Source organism: Oryzias latipes, chromosome 19 (assembly GCF_053564925.1).
Source record: "Oryzias latipes strain Hd-rR chromosome 19, Olatipes_Hd-rR_3.1".
Taxonomy (NCBI): domain Eukaryota; kingdom Metazoa; phylum Chordata; class Actinopteri; order Beloniformes; family Adrianichthyidae; genus Oryzias; species Oryzias latipes.
Window position 1 is genome coordinate 22,260,407 of NC_136255.1, and position 23,789 is coordinate 22,284,195.

A 23,789-nucleotide genomic window follows, 5' to 3' on the forward strand; every position below is an offset into this window, starting at 1 on the left:
TAGTATTCATTTAAAAATAACACGCATTAATTTGGCTTTATAAAGCAGTCGCGTATTTTACGGCATTGTAATTGGGAAACAAGCAATATTAAATAACACTTTGTTTAAAAAAACTTTATTTATATATGGAAAAAGACCAACATTGTTATTTATCTGGTTTGGTGTTTAAATAAAAATATCAAAGAACTATTTTAGTAATATTAATTAAAATGTACTTCAAAGCTTTTGCGACATATCGCGATGCCTTCAGAGTACCGTATGTTATTTTTAGTTTTTAGTTTAGTAAGTTTTCAATTTTACTTATTTAATTTTGGTCCTTTTGTTTATGTCTGTACACCTGCTGTCCGCTAGAGGGCGATGAAGCACCACAAATTGATCAAAACATGTCATTCGACACATCGCGCAATACAATCTAACAGTTTAGTCGGGTTTTTTCTCCCTATAAATCTATCATAAAACTGTTCTAAGGAACATGTTTTTTTCCGAAGTGAAAGACTTTGTCCTCATAATCATTTGCAAGCGTTTAAAGTTCAATATCTGCTCCTTTCCCCGCCCACTGCGCGTAAAACGGTGAACATGGGAGCCCTGCGCGTGGAGCAGGGGGGTGGCTTTGGGCCATCTGATTCTGTTTGGTTGTTTGGGTTCAACAGATTAGCTTTTTCCTGCTGGTTTTCACTTGAACAGCCCTCACTGCTGCGTCCTCGCGGAGAGCCCTCATCAGGATGGGAGCTCCCCAGACGCACGGGCTGCTCTGGGTGTGCGCATTGTTCTTTGCGGAAATAACAGCAATTAGCGGTAAGTTGGTTTTATTGCTTTTAAACATGTAAAAATGTTAAGAATTTGGAGCAAAGCAAGCCATACGATTTTATTAGAATTTAGAAGATAAGATTATTATAGATGATGCTCTAATGAAACTTTTTCATGACTAAATTGTAAAATTCGTGCAAATAAACAGTTTAAACTAAACACAAACGAGTCAGCAATGAAAGAAACTTCTTGATTTAGACTAAATAAAATTAGCAATAATATAAATGCATTTTTTTAAATAATTACATTATTGATGATTAAAGCAAAGAGTCAATGTCATCCTCTCAATAACTTGATTTATTAAATTAAGTTCTGATCTTTACTGTCTAATTGTCTGTAAAAGGCTAGTCCCATAACATCCAGTTTTTAAACACATATTTGACTTTAACTATATGTTTTTCAAAATAAAATCGTAAATTTCAAATTAAGTAACATAATTTTCTGACCATAACTATACAAAGATGTTTTAACAGAATTTTTGTATTTACTTTAAATATTTTAACTTGAATTAAAATGTCCCAAATATCTTTTGCTCCATGACTTTGAGTTTACCATGATTAGAAATGAGTCTTTTTGTTCTTAGGTTCTAATGTGTGCACATCAAGAGGAGCCAGCACATGCAAGCAATGCCTGGCTGTGCACCCCAGCTGTGGATGGTGTTTCCAAGAGGTGGGTCTCTGTTCTGGTTTCCCCTCCTGAGCCGGACGGCTGTGCTTGTGCAGGCTGGTTCAGAACCTCTATCATGTTTGGGTTTTAATTTGCGGACAAATGACTGCATATCTGTGTTTAGGGAGAGAAGAAGAGCACAGATAAAGGTTCTTTTGCTCTTCACAAAGATACAGTCGTCCTTAGATAGAATAAACTTTATTGTCATTGTGACATGTTAACGTGCACAACAAAAGTCCAGAAAGTGTCATTCAGAAAGGAAACAACACAAGCAATATTTAAATCAATTTAAGATAAGTTTACCATGGCACAAAAAGACTACTCTAGCCGTCATTCTAGTCCACTTATTGTACGTCTAGTCCTGTTATTGCATGGCTAGTCCACTTATTGCACAGGTAGTCCACGTGATGCATAGCTAGCCTAATTTTTGCACCACTAGCCCACTTATTACACAACCAGTGAACTTATTGCACAGATGGTCCACGTATTGCACAGTTAGGTCACTTAGTGCACAGCTAATCAACTTAGTACACTGCTACTCCATTTATTGCACAGCCAGTCCACCTATTGTACATCTTGTTCACTTATAGCATGGCTGGTCCTCTTACTGCACAACTAGTCCACTTATTGCACAACTAGCCCATTTATTGCACATTATTATTATTTGCACATTTTCCGTTTCATCAGGCCTTCTGTGTGTATGCATTTATGTTTGTTGAGTGTGGTGATGGACGTGGGATAGAAATTGTTTTTAGTCTGTTTGGTCGTGTTCTGATTGTTCTGTACCACCGTCCTGAAGGTAACAGTTCAGAGTGTGTCCTGGGTATGATGTGTCCCTGCGGATGTGTTGGCCCCTCTTGAAGCAGTGGGAGTTGTGCAGCTCATGTAGAGTGGGGAGAGGACAGCTGATGATCTTTTGGGTCAAGTCTATCACCCTTTGGAGAACTTATGGTCCAAAAGCAGAAAATTGACGTCCAAGTGATGTGTTCAAATGGGCTTGAATTTTAATTGCTCTTGACCATTCGCCCGCTCTGGCAGGACTTTGGTCACGGAGTGGCTAGCTCATCTCGTTGCGACCTGAAGAAGAACCTGATAGCAGCCGGCTGTTCTCCATCAGCTCTGGAATCTCCAACCAGCAAACTTCAGGTGATTGAAGATCGGCCTCTGAGCAACAAAGCAGCAGGCGCAACACAAGATATTACCCAGATAAAACCCCAGAAGCTGCACATCACCCTCAGGCCAGGTGAGCCCGTCTATGAAGTGAACCTTTTATGTCAGAAACCAGCTGAATCTGAACTCCACCACATTTTCCAGATGATGCTAAGCGCTTTACAGTGAAGGTGCGCCAGGTAGAGGACTATCCTGTAGATCTCTACTACCTGATGGATCTATCCTTCTCCATGAATGATGACCTCTTCCGCCTGAGAACGCTGGGCAACGGTCTGGCAACGGCCATGAGCCGTACCACCAGCAACCTGCGGATGGGCTTTGGTGCGTTTGTGGATAAGCCTTTGTCGCCTTACATGTACATTTCACCTGAAGAGGCGGTGAAAAACCCTTGCTACAGGTAAGCTGAACGCTAGTATTTACCCATGAAAATAGCAGGACTTCAATTGGAAACAAAACAAAAAAGAGAAAATCAGTTTGTTTGTAGTTCCCTTTCCGCCCTCTGAATCTTACATTCTGGCAGCATGGCCTCACTTCTTATGCAGTGTTGATTTCAGTGGTTGTGTAAGAAGTAGCCCTCAGTGAGCCGGTGACTTCACCTTTTGGGAGGACATCTGTAAACACATCACTGTGATCATGCAGGCAGACTCACAGCACTTGTTAAAGGCTCACGGAGGCTCCTGTAAGTGCGCAGTCAGCTGCCCTGCATCAGCGGCAGCAGAAAAGTACGTGATTAAATGTTACTCAACCCAAAGCCTCGTCTGGAGTCATTTGATGGTTTTTACTTTCTATGCTTTCCCAAGATCCGTCCTTGCAGGACAGTTTACAAATGAAGACAGATTTTTTTGTAGTGCATTAAGACCATTCCTGGTACTTTTTATACGCTCAAAATATAAAAAATAAAGGATCTTGTAAAACATCGGACATTGCTTTTATAAAAACTAACTGCTTTTTGCCAGAATGACATCCAGAAATAATTTACAGTAAAAGAAAACAGCTATAAGCTAAGAGGAATAGGAATGTTTCCATTACCAATGATAGGAACCAACTGCAGGGGGATTTGTGTGTCTGTGTGCTAAACAAAAGTATGTAATAGTCTGACGTTTGAAAAAAAACTAAGAAAAGATTTTGTACAATTTCAAAACTGTTACAAACATATGGTATGGCCACAATATAACAATATGATAAATACTTGGATGTACAAGGAAATATGAGAAATTTAACAAAATCAAGCAAAGTATTTAATGGTAAACATGCATGTAAATAAATGTCTTGTTATTATTATTATTGTATATTAATGATGATAAACACTATTGTGAATGTTAACTTGTTGTAATAATTAAAGTATAATTGTGGTATCTTGATAGTAGAATTGTTGAAGTCTTAAAAAATATGAGCTTCTGCCTGCTTCCTTTCAAGCATGTTTTGCATTGTTTTTATTGATATTCATTATTATTTTGTTTTGTTGTTTTTGTTACTATAATTTTTTATAAGTTTGTATCATATTGATTGTATTGTAATTATAAACACGTTTGAAAAATATATAATGTTAAAAACAACATGTAGAAAAATGTTAAGGAGTTTTTCTTCCCTAAAGAGAATCAGACAGTTTTTCTTTCTCATCATAATTACATATTTCTTTTAAACACAATATTTTTTTTCAAGAAAGCTTCTATGTATTTGTTTCAAACCAGTTCTTACTACTCCTCTGAACGCTTCACCTGTTTGTAATTATTTTTATAACCCTGGAGAATTTGGCCACTGTGTTTTTTTAAAGTTTATTTATTTCGTTTTTTTATTTATGTAGGTATTTTTTGTTTGTTTAATGTCCTTTTGGTTTTATCTTGTGTATTTTCTCTCTTTTTATTTGTATTAATTTCTGCTACCCAAAATTAACAAGGAGACAAAAAAAAAGAAAGACCTTTAAAAGCCCTCAAAAATTTGTTCTTGGGTTCTTCAAGGTTAACATGCTTCTCTGCCCCCCATCATTGACACTTGGTCTCTTCTGATTGGCTTTGGCTTCTTTTAAATATACATTTTAGAGGTGGGGGCTTTATGCTATCTCTTTCTCACATGACATTTGTTTGTCATGATTTATTTAATGGAAAACTTTAGCTGGGTTGAACCACAGCAATGTCTCAGAAAAATGAGTTAACATGGAAATGTATATAATAATAAAACAGTTTGTCTCTGTTTTAATGGCAGCATTAATACCACCTGTCTGCCCCAGTTTGGCTATAAACACGTTTTATCCCTGACGGAGGAAGTGGGGCGCTTCACGGAGGAAGTCAAGAAGCAAATGGTATCCAGGAACAGAGATGCTCCAGAAGGAGGCTTTGATGCTATCATCCAGGCTGCTGTGTGCAAGGTGCAGTCTAACCCTATTTATTTAAGGCTTTAATGTTTCACACACACAAAGAAATGCAAAGGAAAGATGCAAAATTGGATGATCCGAATCAAAAATCTTTATTCTGTGGTCATATAATCCAGGAGCAGATTGGCTGGCGTCCCGGGGCATCCCACCTTCTCATCTTTACCTCAGACGCCAAAACTCACATGGCTCTGGATGGTCGCCTAGCTGGAATTGTGCATCCCAATGATGGACAGTGCCATCTTAACTCGGAAAATATTTACAGTAAATCTACCACCATGGTGAGTAGAAACCAGGAAGACAAGCTTTCATAAATTAAAGGCCCACTCTGATGATAATTGTGTTTTAACTTGTTCTTTTGGCATTTGTCTGATGACGGAGTCCACTTAAATGTGCTGGGCGACCACTGTCTCCCTGCTCCTTTCTGATGCATCCACGTCTGAGCTGTAATCTGTACGGCTATAGTAATGTCAGGCTGGGGGTGTTAGGGGCTGTAAGCTAGCGGGAGAGCACACAAACAAAGAGCTCTCAGCAACGTGTAGGCGAAGGGAAGGAGGGGTTACTCTGCCCCAACAGTCCCACCCACGACTCATAGGTGAATTTCTAATGAACTCCTGCCGCTCTGCAGAAATTATGTCCTAGAGAACAACATGTTTTATGATTTGGGCTAAAAACGGCATAATCAGAGTTAAAAACCACCGGGAACGCTTTGAAAATAGTCAAATGGTGATCGGAGTGGGACATTAAGTCTACTTAGGCCGTTCTGTTTCATTTGAGTCCTTTTGTTGTTGTTTTGAGAGGACCAACTGGGACGTCTTTGAACATCCAGACCTGGAGGTGTTCACAGACAGTGTGCTGTGTTACATTAAGAACTGCATAGACACTGTTACGGTGGACAAGCACATTAGGGTGTACCCCAACAGAAAGCCCTGGATGAACCGGGAGGTCCAGCAGCTGCTGAGGGAGAGGAACACTGCCTTCAGGTCTGGCGATAGGGTTCTTTACAGCTCAACCCGAGCCAACCTGAAGAGAGGCATCAGGAAGGCCAAAATGGATTACAACAGGAGGATTGAAGGCTGGTTGGACAGCAACAACAGCAGGGAGGTGTGGAAAGGGGTCCAGCATCTTACCAACTACAGGACCACCCTTCGTGCTGCCGAAGCTGACTCCTCGCTGGCAGAGGAGCTGAATCTCTTCTTCACTCGCTTCGAGGTAGAAAACTCTGACACACCCACACACCCTCACCCAGTGGCACACAGCAGCCTCAGCTTCACCGTGAAGGAGCAAGAGGTGAGGAGCATACTGAGGACCGTCAACCCCAGGAAAGCTGCTGGACCCGATGGTGTCTCTGGACGCGTTCTGAAGGACTGCGCGGACCAGCTGGCTGGAGTCCTTACCAGGATTTTCAACCAGTCTCTTGCCCAGTCTACTGTCCCACCATGCCTGAAGTCCTCCATTATAGTCCCCCTGCCCAAGAAAACACACATCACCAGTCTCAATGACTACCGGCCAGTTGCACTCACCCCAGTGGTGATGAAGTGCTTCGAAAAACTGGTACAGAGTCACATGACATCACTACTTCCAACATCCCTGGACCCACACCAGTTTGCGTACAGGGCAAAGAGATCCACAGAGGACGCCATAGTCACAGCCCTCCACACTGCATTGTCCCACCTGGAGAAACCGGGAAGCTATGTGCGGATGCTCTTTGTGGATTACAGCTCGGCGTTTAATACCATTCTCCCTCACAAACTGGTAAATAAACTGATGGAACTAGGACTTCCACACTCCACCTGCTCTTGGATCAAGAGCTTTCTTACTGATCGCAGTCAGAGAGTGAGAGTGGGCCCACACACATCCAAGGCCCTCACACTCAGCACTGGCTCCCCACAGGGCTGCGTGCTAAGCCCCCTGCTCTACACCCTGTACACCCATGACTGCATTCCTGCTCACCACAGCAACACCACTGTCAAATTCGCAGACGATACAACAGTGGTGGGAATCATTTCGGGGGGAGATGAGTCTGCTTATAGAGACGAGGTGGATCAGCTGACGATGTGGAGTAGGGAGAACAATCTGCTCCTCAATACCACAAAGACCAAGGAGGTCATTATTGACTTCAGGAGGAAGAAAACTGCTGTTTCTCCACTGTTCATCAGCGGGGTCTGTGTGGAGAGAGTGCCAGACTTCCGGTTCTTGGGGGTCCACATAGAGGAGGATCTAACCTGGGGAGTAAACACCTCTGAGCTGCTAAAAAAGGCCCAGCAGAGACTGCACTTCCTAAGGGTGCTTAGGAAGAACAACATCTCCCAGAGATTGCTGGTGTCCTTTTATCGATGCTCCATTGAGAGCATCCTCACGTACTGTGTCTGTGTGTGGTTCAGCAGATGCACAGTGGCTCAGAGGAAAGCTCTTCAGAGGGTCATTAACACGGCACAGACGATCACTGGCTGCCCTCTCCTCCCTCTGGAAGAACTCCACAACTCGCGCTGCCTCAAAAAAGCCCAGGACATTCTTAAGGACACTTCACACCCTGGACACTCCCTCTTTGAACTGTTGCCATCAGGGAGAAGGTTCAGGTCAATCAAAACAAGGACTGACAGATTCAAGGAAAGTTTTTATCCCGTAGCAATAACTACATTAAACGCTGTAAAGAACAAGCCATAAATGGAAACATGACAGAATGTTCACGCGTGTGTGGGTTATGTCTGCTGTATTTTATATTGTTTTTATACTATTTATTGTGATTTTATTTTTACTATTTTTACTATTTGACTATTTTTGCACCTTAATCTCGTTGTACAATGTTGCAATGACAATAAAGACTATCTATCTATCTATCTTTTGGTTCTGCAGGACTACCCCTCTCTGGCTTTGATCACGGAGAAGATGTCAGAGAACAACATCAACCTCATCTTCGCTGTCACAAACTCTGTGGTTACTCTGTACCAGGTCAGTTAAGCCCAAGCTCGTTCACCCTTTCTTATTAGTAACATATAAATTAAACAAAAATTAACCAGAAGTTTACGGTTTTGTCCGTCAGAGGAGCTTTCTGTTGATGGCTTAGTGCAGGGGTCTAAATCCTTTAACAATAAAGTGGCCATTTGGTCCAGTTTCTTACTGACCAAAACCCAACAGGAACTGCAAAGTCCCACACGACCGTATGGAAAAAAAATACACGTTTTAAAAATATTTGGGGTCATTAAGCCTTTTATTTATAAATCATAGCTTCTAAATATTTACAATAATTGAAATGTAACCGATTTTCTGCATATATACGTGGAAAACAATTTTAATCGGCCGGCTGGGGGGGGGGGGTTACTGCGTGGCGGCGGGGGTAGGGAGGGTAACCAGATGATTGTGAGTATGTGTGCGTGAGTGCATGGGTAGGACGGACCTGGGGGCTGGCTCGCTGGGACCCTCTGGGGCTTTCCCTCCCCATCACAGAGAGGGGAGGGCACTGAAAGGGTTGGGGAGGGGGGCTCAGATATTATGGCGGGGGGGGGGGGGGGGGGGTTGTAGTGTGTAGGGTTGTAGGGTTATGGGGGGTGGCTGTGGGTGCGTGGCGATCCCTGGGTTGCTTAGGTCCCTTGCCTGGGCTGGCTTGCAGAGACGGGGCGCCGGTCGGGTGGTGGCCGGCTCATGGGTTCCGGGGGCCCTGACTTCGTCCCTGGTTTTTGTCTCGGTGTCCGGCGCCCGGTGGCCCCCATGGCTGCCGCCTGGTACGGCTAAGCGCTCCTGTCTTGTGGCCTGGGGGCCGGACACTGGGTTCGCTTGTGCCTCTGGGCATTGGGGGGGCCCCTGTAGGGTGGCCCTCTCTGTGCCTGGCTGGTGGGGTGGGCGGTCCCCTCCTCCTCCCCTCCCGGGCTGCCTGGGTCCGGATGCTGGGGGGGCTTATGGCCTGGGGGGCTCTCCTCCCCTCTCCTGGTCTGGCTGGTCTGGCTGGGTAGGATCTGGCTCCCCTTATGAACACACGGTTCATGTCGGCAGCATGCATGTATCTCCACCCCCACGTGCACGTGCACACTGCCACACTGCTCCCTGTCTGCTTCATCCCTCTTCCTTACCCACAGTGTATTGATGGACAGATTTTTTTTCGCTCATCTTAGTGTCAGATTTTCACCTTTGATGTAATATTTGTCTTTCCAGCAGATCTGGTATAATTGTTACAGCTTAAAATAATAACTTATTCAAATCAGTGCTTGTATCCCCCACCTTTTCACCTTTCTTCCTTTTACTCTCTTCCACCCTCCCCTCACATTCTTCCCCTCTCCCTCCTCATACACACTAAATGTAACAAATAAATAAAAAATAATACGACAAAAAGGGGTTTATACAAATCTACACTCTAGTTTCTTGAAGCTATATAACCTCTTTTTGTGATAGTAAAACCTGTCCAACACAAAAAGCCTTCAGCTCTAATCTGTTTGCTCAGCTGTTGGACAGAACAAGTTTGAAGAAGAAAAAAAAAAAAGGAAAACAATTTTAATTTATCCTGCTTTAGACAGCAGCACTTAGACGTTCCTTTCAAAATAAATTATATCCAATGTCAAATAACTAACCAACCTATTATGTTTTTTAAAACATTCACATTTTTCTTAAAAGCCAAAGAGCCAGAATGGTGGGATAAAAGAATCACATGACTCCGGAGCGTCAGGTTACAGACTCCTGGATTAGTGGAATTTAGCTTTGACAATTTTTTGAGTTTACTTTCACCTCATTCGAACATTAAGAACCAGTCTGAACATGTTGAGATTTATTCATCTGTATTTATTGTCTGTATCTACAATTCAATAACCCAGTGCCCTAGTAATTTCCCATAAGTCTTTACAAAAAAACCAATGTGCATCAATTCTCACTCAATTTGCAAATATAGACCACAATGCATTGAGAGATTTGTCATTTGGAATATTTAGGTTTTCGTGATCAGAACAGAGTGGATTCATTAATATTCTTCATAAAGTGCTCATATTTGTTAGGTTTTTACTTTGGAAAATGGCTGATGTCATTTTCCTGTTAAAAAATAATAAAGTAAGTTTGTCGGAATTGCAAAAAAATCCAAGGCACTAGTTAAATATAATTACTGGCCCTTTTATTGTACAGTCCCAGTATTGGTTTTAGCAAGGCGGCAAAAACATGACCACACATACTGTGGCTGACAGTGGCACGTAAACGGCCAACAATGACTTGGCGAGACCCGGACAGACTGTTTTACTGGAAAGTGTCTTTATTTTTGCCTTTGCTTTGCCTTTTCTTGTCATCCACAGCAAAATAGGCCTGTAGTTGCTCATGACTTCCTAATCCAGTGGTGTCCAAACCTTTTGAATAGAAGGCCAGTGTCAAGAATGATCACAGGGCTGGACTCAGATGCAGAGATTTCAGTGGTTTTTAATTTCTTGAACAAGCTTCCTCTATGGCTCTACAAAAAAACAACAAACTGAGGAAGGGGAACACAGGTGGAAACAATCAGGGAAAATTACACAGTCACACCTGTGGGGAACTGACAAGGGCAGGAAGGAACAAGGCCTGAAACGAGAGGAGAGTTAGGGTTTCAAAATAAAACAGGAAGTGCAACACGAGACAACACAGGTGACAGACATAGACCAGAAGTGCACAACTCAGGACAAAACATAAGAATGACAAGACATGACAGCCAGATTTGGAGAGGTGAAAATGTGTGAGGGGGCCAACCATTTAGTCCCCATTTATTGAACCCTTATAATGTAATAACATGAAATCCAAATGAACTATTTAATGAAATAAAGATTCTTTTCATTTCTTCACTTAGAACAGGAAGGTTGATTACAACATAGTTTTATGTGCAATGGTCATTTAAACATTTAATGAAAAATGTGTGAAAAATAAGATTTTAGGAGAAAGATTTGTGTAACTTTTTTGTGAATTTTTATTTATCAGATATCGTTTAGAGATTTATTTGACTGGTATCAAATATTGGTAAGTAGGGGTGTAATGATTCATTTTAATAACAATTCGATTCGTGTCATTTTTGGTTGACAATACGATTCATAGCCGATTTTGGTTTATTTTGAACTATACGATTCACTGACCAAAAACCGATCCGGGACATCTTTAGTTGAAAATTCAGCCAGTGTGACGTGGAGATAAATATCTGGGTACTGAACAGTGCAAGGGACGTTTTCCAGATTCCTTTTATTTCTTGCAAGATAATCAAGTGTAAATTAAATATTTGTATTGCGATTAACAACTAGCCTCAAACAGATTGATCTGCTTGGATCGTAGGAATATAAATTGATTCATGCATTAAGTGGATTAATCGTTACACCCATTTTGGTAAGTGATGGCACCTTGGCCCACCTTTGCCTTGTCTTTGCAGAACTACAGTGAGCTGATTCCTGGCACCACTGTTGGGACGCTGTCCAATGACTCTGGAAATGTTATTCAGCTCATACTGAAGGCTTATGCAGTGAGTCCCTTAGATGCACAAAAGTACACATCATTGTCTAGACTGTGTTGACACACGCCCACAACATGAGTCACACACGTCCAGCCACAGTTTTGGTGGAAAGTCCACAATAGCTCACAGGTGAACTTCCCCATAACGCCATCGCCTTGTAGTTATTTTCAATTGTTTATGTTTCAAATAAACTTCTGGGGTGGAGTGGTTTTTGCCTCACAGCTAAAACTCCCAGGTTCAAATCCCAGGTGGAACCTTTCTTCTTGCATGTTCTCCCCATGCATGCGTTGCCATACAACAGACTGGCAGCCTGTCACTCAACAGTCGCTGGGATTGGCTCCAGCAACTCCATGAGGGTTTCAGCAGGTTCAGAAAATAGACGGAAGGATGCATTTCTGAGGCAGAAAGCCATCAAAACAGCTGAAAGTTGGTGTTTGTTAAAAACTTGAAACTGATCAATAACCCCAAACAGTCTTTTGAGGAAAAATGCATTTTTTGTTTTTGTTTTATGCAACAGTTCACCCGCTCTTCCCTTTTTTCTTATGACAGAAAATTCGTTCCAAAGTGGAGCTGGAGGTTCAAGGCGTTCCAGAGGAGCTTTCTCTGTCCTTTAATGCCACTTGCTTGAACGGAGAGGTCATTCCAGGTCTCAAATCCTGCTCTGGGCTCAAAATAGGAGACACGGTTAGTTCAGCAAGATTTTTGCAGATAGCTCTAACCTGCTTAGACTTGAACGCTTGCATAAACTTTATATGTCTTTGCTGTTTAGGGTGAAACTCGATATGTTAGTATAACAAGATGAGACCGAAACAAAAGCATAATTAAAGCAGTTTCAGATAAATGACACAAGAAAAAAAACACAATTATCTTTTAACATGATGTATTTTCTGAGAAAAACACAGTTCAGCTAAATTAGTGTTCAATTTCACTAGAGATTGTGGGTGGCAACATCATGTGCTTGTATGTGGAGACCAACCCCTCGTAGAATAGCCTTAAATCTAAGGTGGTGGTCTTAAAATGTGGATGCCAGGTCCTCCTGAGAGGTAAAGGCAAATTTGACTTTTTAAATACGTTAGGACAACATTTTTCTTTAATTAATTAACCTTTTACTTTTTCTTGCACATTTTTACTTAATGAAGCATAAAAAAACACTTTTATGAAATTAACGTTAATGAAAATTTTCATGAATGCAGTATTACAACATTTTTTTTTAGCATTGTATTCCAAAAAGTTCCAAGTACAAACATGATTGTCTGACTATTTTATTTTAAAAGTGGTTTTTTTTTTTACATTTCCTGGTTGGAATGGATCATCACTATGTCTAAAATAATACTTCCTGTCTGATTTCTACTTGTGTATTTTGCTCTAAGAGTACTCTTTGATGCTTCTTGAAACTTTTTCTCCAAGTTCCACCTCTGTTAGTCCTCGGCTTTGGCTGTTTTCCGTTTAGGTGACATTTTCTGGCCTCCACACTCAGCTCCTCTTCACTTTTTCCATATATGGGCGTCTCTCCAGATGCAGCAGCTGCCTACTTTTGGACATTTACCACATATGGACTGAAAGCGGGTTGAACATTTACTTTCCCTTAATGCATTTGGAAGCCTTCCCAGTGTTTCTTCATTTCTATTTCTTCTTTGTGGTGAAACATAAAAAGCTCTTAACTGAGGGATAAATCAGGTGACAACATTTGGCATTGTTCTTCACATTCATTTTAACCTAATCCAAAACCCTCTGATCCAGGTTTCATTCAGCGTGGAGGCACGTGCTCATGGCTGCCCTAAACAAAAGAAGAAAACTTTTGTCATCAAGCCTGTGGGCTTCAAGGACTCCCTTACTGTCACCGTCACTTTTGAGTGTGACTGCAAGTGTCAGAGCAAAGCGCAGCCAAACAGCCCCAAATGCACCAATGGCAACGGCACCTTTGAATGCGGCATCTGTCTGTGCCATCCGGGCCGCTTGGGGCCTCACTGCGAGTGTGCAGAAGGCGACTATAATCCCACAGACCAGGACCGCTGCAGTGGACCTGATGGAGCTGGAGGACTTCGGTCTTCTATCTGCAGTGGCCGTGGGGACTGCGTGTGTGGCCAGTGTGTGTGCCACAGCAGTGACTTTGGGAAGGTCTGGGGAAAGCTGTGTGAGTGCGACGACTTCAACTGTCCTCGCTACAAAGGAGAACTGTGCTCAGGTAAGACTTTGTCTCTTATTAAAGCTAAATAAGTCAAAAGTCAATCATCCAAGTTATCATTTTAGATGTAGATTTTGACCTTATTTTCGCTCAAATGTGTCTAAAATCTATAGAATAATCATTATGACAGTAATTAACCTCCGAGGTCTTTACCACACCCCTGTGTGAACCAAAGATAGCTCTTAGTTTATCTCTTAGCTGTATATAACATGTTTAAAAGCATTTTTGTGAAAATTCTATGCTTCATCACAATGTGTGCTCTCATTTCCCAACACATTACATCACTTTGATTAAAAGTTACGTACATTTTCATCAGAGTAGACCTTATTCACAACTGCCCTTACGGGTGGAAATGGGCTGTCTGTGAAAAACAAATGTTCAGACTTTGAACAAATATCAAGGTTGTTAGCCGGTGAGCCAAAAAGTTTGTGCACATATTTTTCTATGGGCATGCTGCGAGCAACAGGTCAACAGTAAATACTTATTCAACACACAAGAGTAAAGAAGGGTAAAGTAGGAAAGATGCAGGAGTGTTGTATAGATTACTTCACAATGCACTTACCACACTCAGGACAATTGCATGTTTCATATGCGTGATGATGTGTTTACGACCCCCCCACGGACCTAACAACTCAAAAACCTGCATCACCTGTACAGCTCAACTACTGTAGTGGACTAAGGCTTAAGACCTTTTTCGAAAGGTTTCTCAGGTTCAAGGTCTGTCAGACTTAATAACAAAGGATGTACCGTAGGAAGTGTGCAAGTAGGGAAGACAGCAATTAGGTTTTAGACCTGCAGAAGGGTTCAGTTAAAAAGGAGCCGTTAAAGTTTGAGTCCCATTAGCTGTCCTGCACGGAGGTGTGTGAAATGTGTTTGACCCATCCGCTGGGGGAGCGGTTAGCTGCAGACACAGCTGCACTCGGGAATCATTTGGTGGTTTAACCCTCCAATCCAACCCCTGGATTGCTGAGTGTCAAGCAGCGAGGTAGTGAGTTGCATTTTTAAAGCATTTGGTTTGAATCGGCTATTAATTTGAACTCACGACCTCATGACCTTCAGTCTCAGGGCGGACAGCTCTCCACAAGGCCACAGAGCTGGTACCATGAAAGGTGACCACTCTGCAGGTGAGTGTGAACTGTGCAGCCTCCTTGATTGATTAAGAATGCGACCGGCAGCTGCATTTGCAATGAAGGTGGGACTCTGTCACATTGAGAGAAGTGCCCTGGAGGGACCAAACCGAGAATTGACGAGCATATGCACAAACATTTCGCCAATGGTGGCTAATGTACTGTATCTGTATTTTAGACCTCTAGATTCAAATTGATGATAAAGTACACAGAAAATATTCAAAAATGGTTATTTTAAAAAAAATGGTTATTTTTTTTAGTTTTCCTTTTTTCTTTTTGAAGTATTTTGCGATTATGTTAAACCTTTTGGGTACCTTAGTGTTGACTTAGCCTCCAAGGTCTCTAAACATTCACCATTCCCTTCATCTGGAAGGGATTATGCGCAGCACCAACTCCATGTTCATGAGCTCCATTCACAATAAAAACACACAGTGTTTGTACACCCTGTGTGCCTGGAGTTCAGATTGTATGTTTGCATCTGCCAGCCCAGACTTTGCAACACCAAGTTCAAAAAGGTTCAGTTACAGCAAACCTTTTATTCTGTGTTGCAGGTGTGATTGTTTGACATATTTACCCTGAAACCGCAGCTTTTTCTCTGTTTTCTGAGGTTACGCAGGTATGGCAGCAACCTGGGAATGTGCACAGAAACTGAAATACATGTTTATATTTGCAATTTGTTCATTATTTACAAAGAAAGATAGTTAGACAGTTCTCATTTTGAATTTTAAAAAATAAAAACTCTTCAAAAAGCTAGAAACTTTACTAAAACGAAACACTTGAGGGAACATCTTGCACCCTAAAGGATAATTGTCAACATCTCGGTGACTTGATTGGGTTTTTAAAAGAGCAAAAGTCCACCACGGCTCACCACAATACAAATTAACAGTCCTCCTTATAAACCCACAAAGTTGAAGACCATCTAAATATCAACAGTTTATTATTATCATCAAGAGATTCTGGGAACATTTCTGAGTGCCAAGGACAAGGCCAAACACTGGACTCCTAAACACTTTCAGCTTTCACTTGGGATTGCATTGAAACAGGCATGATTGTGTAATAGATTTAGGTAATCTAAGAATGGGGTTTGCTCCTTTATCTGTAAAGACGATAAAACTTCTACCGCATAAAGTAAAATTAAAACACGCTTTTTTTATGCCAAAATGCATTTAAATTACCTTTCCCCTTATGAGAAGAAAACATATGCTTAGTGCTGCATATACATTTTAAGAGTTATTTCATAAGCTAAACCTAATTTCCTATGCTTTAATTGGCTACATGCGGCATAAATCCTGCGTTAAATAAAAAAGGAGGCATCGTGAAATCAAAATATTAGATATTTAAAAGTTTCTTTTTTTTAGCAAGTATTAATCAAATTTAGAAAATAATTTCTGCACACTGACAACTTCAATTTTTTATCCATATTGGACATTTCTTTATGTAGAAGCACCGGCAAAGACATACGCACTCCGAAAGAAACACTTACAGAAAGAAAAAACTGTTAAGATTGCCATGTCAAAATTTTTGTAGATGTGTTGCTTCCGCACATTTTTACCTAATATTTTTAATGAAAAATAGCAAGTATCACTATCAACATGTAAAGCCTTGGTCACATGCACCCGTACCGGGGTCTGACCCATTGGGGTGTTACAGGTTTTTGGGTTCTCCGTGCTCTGGAGGGTGGGAGAGAGGAGCGGCTGCATCCTGTGCCTTCGTCTTAGCGGCAAAACTAACAAAAATGTCAGGTTTGTGTCGTTGAAAGTCAACATCCTTCGTCGTTGTTTATTTACTCTGATGATAAACTCCTTTTCATGCCAGATATACACTTTACTCTACTGTTACAGCTCATTTTGTCACACAGAAAGGACCTTCATCTTAAGCTCGCCTTGTTCTTGTTCAAGCTCTGCTGGACTAAACATCTTCCTCTTTCTCATTAATGTCCTTTCCCCTATTTAATTTGTGGGTGTGGGGGTGTTTAAAGCAACACATTTAGGTGTAGCCTCGCCTTCTCACTCGCTTTCACTTTGAGTTGGATAAACTAATCAATTCCAGATTCCAGCCTTCTCACACAGACATGAGTGCAGAGTCGTTCTGTGCAGCATAAAGGCGAACACACATTTTCTAAATGTTCGGTTTGGAAATGTTCGGAAATGCAAAGCTTTGGCCCGACACTTGTGTCCTAACTTACATCATCTAATCCCATTTATCACTTTGCCCCTCCTCTGCACTCACAGAGAAATGTTTTTTCTTTGCACTCCCCAAAGTCCATAAAGCATCATGAAATGCCTGTCTGCTTACTCATAGGCTGGTATGGTGTAATCAGGTTAAAAATAAATCCATGTTTGGTCAAGAAGGGAATTTAGGAGGAGATTGCTGAAGCTGGTCTGGGAGCATGTTTGTGCAAACTTTTGGTCTGCTGTTGTCCTGGAACACCTCAGTCAATGCGGCGACCATTTTTCTTGAAGCCACAGAATTGTGTGATTAAAAGCTCTGAGTGCTGTGGTCTGATGATAATCACAGTTTGTTCACAGATCATAATTTATCCGGCCAGACTGTCCCAATAACAGCTTCCCGCTCATTGTTTTTTATGGCCACAAACCGCGATAATTCTGCACCGTCAGTCACACCAGCATGGCTTTGTGGAAGAATAACAAAGTGCATAAATATCCTAACATGCTTTGAGTCGTGTGGCTGAAAATAGTGTAAAGCCAGTCAACACCACAGTTCCAAAAAACAAAATGGGCTTCAAGGGTTTTAGGGTTATCGCTCGTTTCTTCATAAATGAAGCTTCCTGTTTATAAGATCTCAGTTTCTGATCAGAAATTACATGTTTGATGTATGCTTTTCATTTTTACTTTTAGAAATACTGCAAAGGAAGGTATTTTTTTGTTTCAATTATTTCTTCTTTCTCAACAAATCTCACTCTGTGGGAGAACCTGCTCCGTTTTTGGGGTCGCATTTGTAAGGAACATGCATTTTCGGAGGAGCCTGATTTGCAGAAAGATTTTTGCCAAATTTAATACAGATTTTTCTGCCATTCGCTCCTATTTGGTGCTGAATGAATGAATGAATGAATGAATGAATGAATGAATGAACGAATGAAACTATTTCTATCGCACTTTACTTTCAGGGTTCGCGAAAGTGCTTTACTAAAAAAAATTTTTTTTTGATTGATCAAATTAAGAATACAAATGTAGGGGTGGAGCTACAGGGGAACAGCCCCCCCCCCCCCCCCCCCCCGCAAAAAGCTTCCCCCCTTCAATTTTTGAGTAAACATTATAATCATTATTGGTAAAGATTCGGAAAATCATCAATACAACCTTATTTAAGCATTATTATTAGCATCCAAGCTAAAAGAACGTTTTTTTAAGACAGTAACACCAATAAAACTGATTGAAATATGTCATTTATGATTTATAAAATATTTAATTGCAATGGCCTTCCACTCCACTGTTCTCAAACTTAGATGCCACTAACTACTGAGCATTAAAAGCCATTTTAAGTCTGTAGTTGACATTTAAAACTATTTAGGTCTGATGTCATGCCCAGTTCTGTGGGAATAGTATTCCATAAAGGAGGGTTTACAAAGGGAAAAAGCTGGTCACCCCTGTGTTTCTGAAATGACCTGGGCCCATGAAGCAGATACTGGTTGGAAGACCTTAAAACTCTAGTGTTGCAATCAGTTGTGTTAAGTAAACTGGGACAAGACAGTGAAAAGCATTAAAAGACAAGCAGTAAACATTTAAACTGAATTCTAAAATTGACAGGGAGCCAGTGAAGTGAACTGTTCTGATTAACAGCCGTGCAGCTGCATTCCGGACTAACTGAATTGATAACTCTCTGCTTTCTGGTCTTCCAAAAAACAACATTGAGAACCTAAAGCTTCTCCAGAATTCTGTTGCACGAGTTCTCACCAAGACCAAGTGGAGGTCTCACATAATACCTATTTTAAAATCCTCACATTGGCTCCCCAAATGCTTCAGCTTTGTCTTTAAAAGACCAGTCTGCACTCAACCTTTTTAACCTGGTTTTTAGCTAGTTTTGGTATTATTATTGTTATTACATTCAGTTTGTATTTAATCTAGCCACAGGGGTTGTTAATCTAGCCACAGGGGTTGCAAGCCAGTTGCCTCTGTGCCGGTCCCAAGCCCGGATAAATAGAGAGGGTTGCGTCAGGAAGGGCATCCGGCGTAAAAATTGCCAAAATAACCATGCGAATCATCCACAACACTTTAGACATACCGGATCGGTCGAGGCCCGGGTTAACAACGACCGCCACCGATGCTGTTAACCTACAGGGTGTCGGTGGAAATTTGACTACTGTTGGTCGAAGAAAGAGGGGAGGCAGAAGGGCCCGTGGCCAGAGAGAGAAGGGAAAAGGCAGGAACATAGGTTTGAGAATAGGGACTCTTAACGTTGGCACAATGACAGGGAAAGGCAGAGAGCTGGCAGACATGATGGAGAGAAGGAAGGTAGATGTACTGTGTGTGCAGGAGACAAGGTGGAAGGGCAGCAAGGCACGTAGTATTGGAGGAGGATACAAACTGTTCTATCATGGTGTTGATAGGAAGAGAAACGGGGTAGGTGTGATTCTGAAGGGGGAGTTTGTAAACAGTGTTCTAGAGGTGAAAAGAGTCTCAGACAGAATGATGAGCTTAAAGTTAGAAATCGAAGGGGTGATGGTGAATGTAGTCAGTGGGTATGCGCCACAGGTTGGCTGTGAGTTAGAAGTGAAGGAGAGATTCTGGAGTGAGTTGGATGAGGTCATAGAGAGTTTTCCCAGAGGAGAGAGAGTTGTTATTGGAGCAGACTTTAATGGGCATGTTGGTGAGGGCAACAGAGGTGATGAGGAGGTGATGGGCAGGTTTGGTGTGAAGGAAAGGAATCTGGAGGGACAGATGGTGGTGGACTTTGCGAAGAGGATGGAAATGGCTGTAGTCAACACTTACTTCCAGAAGAGAGAGGAACATAGAGTGACATACAGAAGTGGAGGTAGGAGTACTCAGGTGGACTACATCCTATGTAGACGAGGTCATTTGAGAGAGGTTAATGACTGCAAAGTGGTGGTAGGAGAGAGTGTAGCCAGACAGCACCGCATGGTGGTGTGTAAGATGACTCTGGAGGTCAGGAAGAAAAAGAGAGGGAAAACAGAAAAGAAGACCAAGTGGTGGAAGCTACAGAATGAAGAAACTTGTGAGGAATTTAGGCAGAAGTTGAGGCAGGTCCTGGGTGGTCAGGATGAGCTTCCAGAGGACTGGGAAACTACAGCAGAGATTATCAGGGAAACAGGTAGGAAGGTGCTAGGTGTGTCATCTGGAAAGAGGAAAGACGGTAAAGAGACTTGGTGGTGGAATGAGGAAGTACAGGAATGCGTCCAGAGGAAGAGGTTGGCTAAAAAGAAGTGGGATGTAGAAAGGACTGAGGAAGGTAGACAGGAGTACAAGGAAGCGCAGCGTAGAGTGAAGAGAGAGGTGGCAAAGGCCAAACAGAAAGCTTACGATGAGCTATATGACAGGTTAGACACAAAGGAAGGAGAGAAGGACTTGTACAGACTAGCCAGACAGAGAGACAGAGATGGGAAGGACGTGCAACAGATAAGGGTGATTAAGGACAGAGATGGAAAGGTGCTAACAACCCAGGAGAGTGTACAGAAAAGATGGAAGGAGTATTTTGAGGAGCTGATGAACGAGGAAAATGACAGGGAAAGAAGGGAGGAAGATGTGGTTGTTGTGGAGCAGGAAGTAGCAGAGATTGGAAAGGATGAGGTTAGGAAGGCTCTGAAAAGGATGAAGAGCGGAAAGGCCGTTGGTCCTGATGACGTACCTGTGGAGGTATGGAAGTGCCTAGGAGAGACAGCAGTGGAATTTCTAACAAGGTTGTTCAATAGGATTTTAGAGAGTGAGAAGATGCCTGAGGAATGGAGGAGAAGCGTTCTGGTCCCGATCTTTAAGAACAAGGGTGACACGCAGAACTGCAGCAACTATAGAGGAATAAAGTTGATGAGCCACACAATGAAGCTGTGGGAAAGAGTAGTGGAAGCCAGGCTTAGGAAGAAGGTGGAGATTTGTGAGCAGCAGTATGGTTTCATGCCCCGTAAGAGCACCACTGATGCCATTTTTGCTTTGAGAATGTTGTTGGAAAAGTACAGAGAAGGTCAGAAGGAGCTGCATTGTGTGTTCGTAGATTTAGAGAAGGCGTATGACAGGGTGCCGAGGGAGGAGCTGTGGTACTGTATGAGGTCGTCTGGAGTGGCAGAGAAGTATGTCAGAGTAGTTCAGGACATGTATGAGAGAAGTATGACGGTGGTGAGATGTGCTGTAGGTCAGACAGAGGAGTTCAAGGTGGAGGTGGGACTACACCAAGGATCAGCTTTGAGTCCTTTTTTGTTTGCTATGCTGATGGACAGGCTGACAGACGAGGTAAGACAGGAATCTCCCTGGACAATGATGTTTGCGGATGACATTGTAATTTGCAGTGAGAGTAGAGAGCAGGTGGAGGAACAGCTAGAGAGGTGGAGGTTTGCTCTGGAAAGAAGAGGCATGAAGGTCAGTCGTAGTAAGACAGAATACATGTGTCTGAACGAGAGGGATCAAGGTAGAAGCGTTAGGTTACAGGGGGCTGAGGTGAAGAAGGTGCAGGAGTTTAAGTACTTGGGGTCAACAGTTCAGTGTGATGGAGAGTGTGGAAAAGAGGTGAAGAGGCGAGTGCAGGCAGGTTGGAGCGGGTGGAGGAAAGTGTCAGGAGTGTTGTGTGACAGAAGAGTGTCAGCAAGACTCAAAGGAAAGGTGTACAAGACAGTGGTGAGACCAGCTCTGCTCTATGGGTTAGAGACGGTAGCAGTGAGACAGAGACAAGAAGATGATTTGGAGGTAGCGGAGATGAAGATGTTGAGGTTCTCCTTAGGAGTGACCAGGTTAGACAGGATAAGGAACGAGTACATCAGAGGGACGGCTCATGTTGCCTGTGTTAGCGACAAAGTCAGAGAAGCCAGACTGAGATGGTTTGGACATGTTCAGAGGAGGGATAGTGGATATATTGGTAGAAGGATGTTGGAGATGGAGCTGCCTGGCAGGAGGGCAAGAGGACGGCCAAAGAGGAGATACATGGATGTCTTAACAGAGGACATGAAGTTGGCTAATGTTAGGGTAGAAGATGTCCATGATAGAGTGAGGTGGAAAAGGATGATTCGCTGTGGCGACCCCTGATGGGAAAAGCCGAAAGAGAAAGAAGAAGACATTCAGTTTGTATTTATTGTTTTATTTTATTAAATCCTACAATTTGACACTGGATAATTTTTAATTTATTTTAAAGAAAAGGTTTTAAGTGTTTGTGTGTGCATGTGTGTGTGTGTTTGTGTGCAAGGGAGATCAATTTTTACATTATTGTGCTTTTTCTATACTATTCATTTTGGTGTACAGCACTTTGTGCTACTTTTTGTATGAAAAGTACCATAGAAATAAAGTTTTATTGGATTTGATAACTGGAGGCGGTTGAGTGATTGCTGAGTGACACAAAAGTACAGAGCTACAATAAAGTCGGCTCATCCAAAATAATGCTCTGTGTTTTTGTCTGGTTTAAATAAAGATTAAAGTTTGAAGAACCTTCTTAAAAAAATGAGTAAACCATAAAAGGAAATGTTGGGTCTTCTAGCAGCCTTATGAGATTTGGATCTGGCTGCTTGCAGTCTCTTTAGTTGTCGGAGCAGAGGACCGCCACTCATATTATTCTTTATTTTGGTATTTATGCTTCTAGTATCTATTTGTAATTAAACTTTTTTTGTTCTCTTCGTATTTCAGGGCATGGAGTTTGTAACTGTGGCTTCTGTCAGTGCGATCCAGACTGGCAGGGAGAGAACTGCAACTGCTCCAGACGCACAGACACCTGCATGTCCAGCCTGGGTCTGCTGTGCAGTGGAAGGGGCCAGTGTGTCTGCGGCGTCTGCGAGTGCACACAGCCAGGGGCCTACGGAGCCACCTGCGACAAGTGCCCCACCTGTCCGGACGCCTGCACCATGAAGAAGTAAGTCTGCGGCTTTGCAAATGTTTAGGAGCTGGTGGTTTGTGTTGAAACTGATGCCAGGCGTTTGCTCGCCCTGATAGGGAATGCGTGGAGTGCAAGCACTTCAAGAGGGGCAAGCTGTTTGAGGACAATACCTGCAGCCGCATCTGCAAGGACGAGATCGTACTTGTGGATGAAATCGGTGAGATGTAGCTTTTTCTAGAAGACCAGACTAATTGTCCTTCTTACATAAATTCATCCACGTTTATCAGTTTTTTCTTGTGCATGCTGTCAATATATCATAAAATACTAACAAGATAAGGTAAGTTGCCTGAAGCTACGTTCACACCACCCTCGTAAACAGACGTTCAAGCAACCTCTTCCAGTAAAGGTTCTATGTAAATGCGTGTTTTGGGCTGCTGCGTTCAAAACGTTCGCGTTCACGCATAGCTACTCACATTTTTAGACTGTTTTTCTGGCTTTTCTGCCTTTCTTTTATGCCTGGAATTATATAATACCAAATCTTTCAAATATTGAAATAGTGAAAGAAGAAGCTTGGAGCAAGATTCGTGAGATTTGCATGACTTCGACGTTCCTCAGAAAGCCTCTTTCAACTCTAGTACTTGTGCTAGTAAACAGTTGACAAAGAAAATGAAGAAAAATCCGCTTTATTGTGGGCTTCATGCATTGAAGAATCCACGTTTAGTGCATTCTTGAATGCGCGTCAAATGCCTATACCTTAAGATGAGTATTTGTGCTCCGACGCCTAAAATTATCTTTGAATCTTTGTCTAGTGACAGAAAAAGCTACCGTAATCATCTTTTGATCTGTAGTTAAAGCGTTCCCAGTGGTCCTTTTTAATTAAGATAATGCTTTCTTTTAGCCAAAATAAAAATTGAGATTGTACGCTGGTGTGGAGTAACACCGCCCCCCCTTCCCCTCCACGCTGCTGAGAGCTCAGAGCACGGAGCTTGTAGCCCGTCCAGCGTGCTTTTTACGTCACAAATATGATCTTTTTCACCCTTTTTGCCTCTG

The 23,789-nt window shown here is 42.2% G+C and overlaps 1 protein-coding gene across 1 annotated transcript in view; it reads left to right on the forward strand.

The window, feature by feature from the left end:
* The first annotated feature begins 577 nt into the window (after positions 1-577).
* itgb3b (integrin beta 3b) overlaps positions 578-23,789 on the forward strand; it is a 28,198-nt gene continuing 4,986 nt past the window's right edge. The window contains exons 1-12 of the mRNA XM_023949572.2: positions 578-795; positions 1,391-1,476; positions 2,512-2,716; positions 2,788-3,040; positions 4,846-5,008; positions 5,131-5,292; positions 7,868-7,963; positions 11,367-11,456; positions 11,997-12,131; positions 13,188-13,632; positions 22,553-22,775; positions 22,856-22,956. Of these exons, the coding sequence (XP_023805340.1) occupies positions 723-795; positions 1,391-1,476; positions 2,512-2,716; positions 2,788-3,040; positions 4,846-5,008; positions 5,131-5,292; positions 7,868-7,963; positions 11,367-11,456; positions 11,997-12,131; positions 13,188-13,632; positions 22,553-22,775; positions 22,856-22,956 (2,032 nt within the window). The 5' untranslated portion in view covers positions 578-722. The remainder of the gene's footprint in view (positions 796-1,390; positions 1,477-2,511; positions 2,717-2,787; positions 3,041-4,845; positions 5,009-5,130; positions 5,293-7,867; positions 7,964-11,366; positions 11,457-11,996; positions 12,132-13,187; positions 13,633-22,552; positions 22,776-22,855; positions 22,957-23,789) is intronic.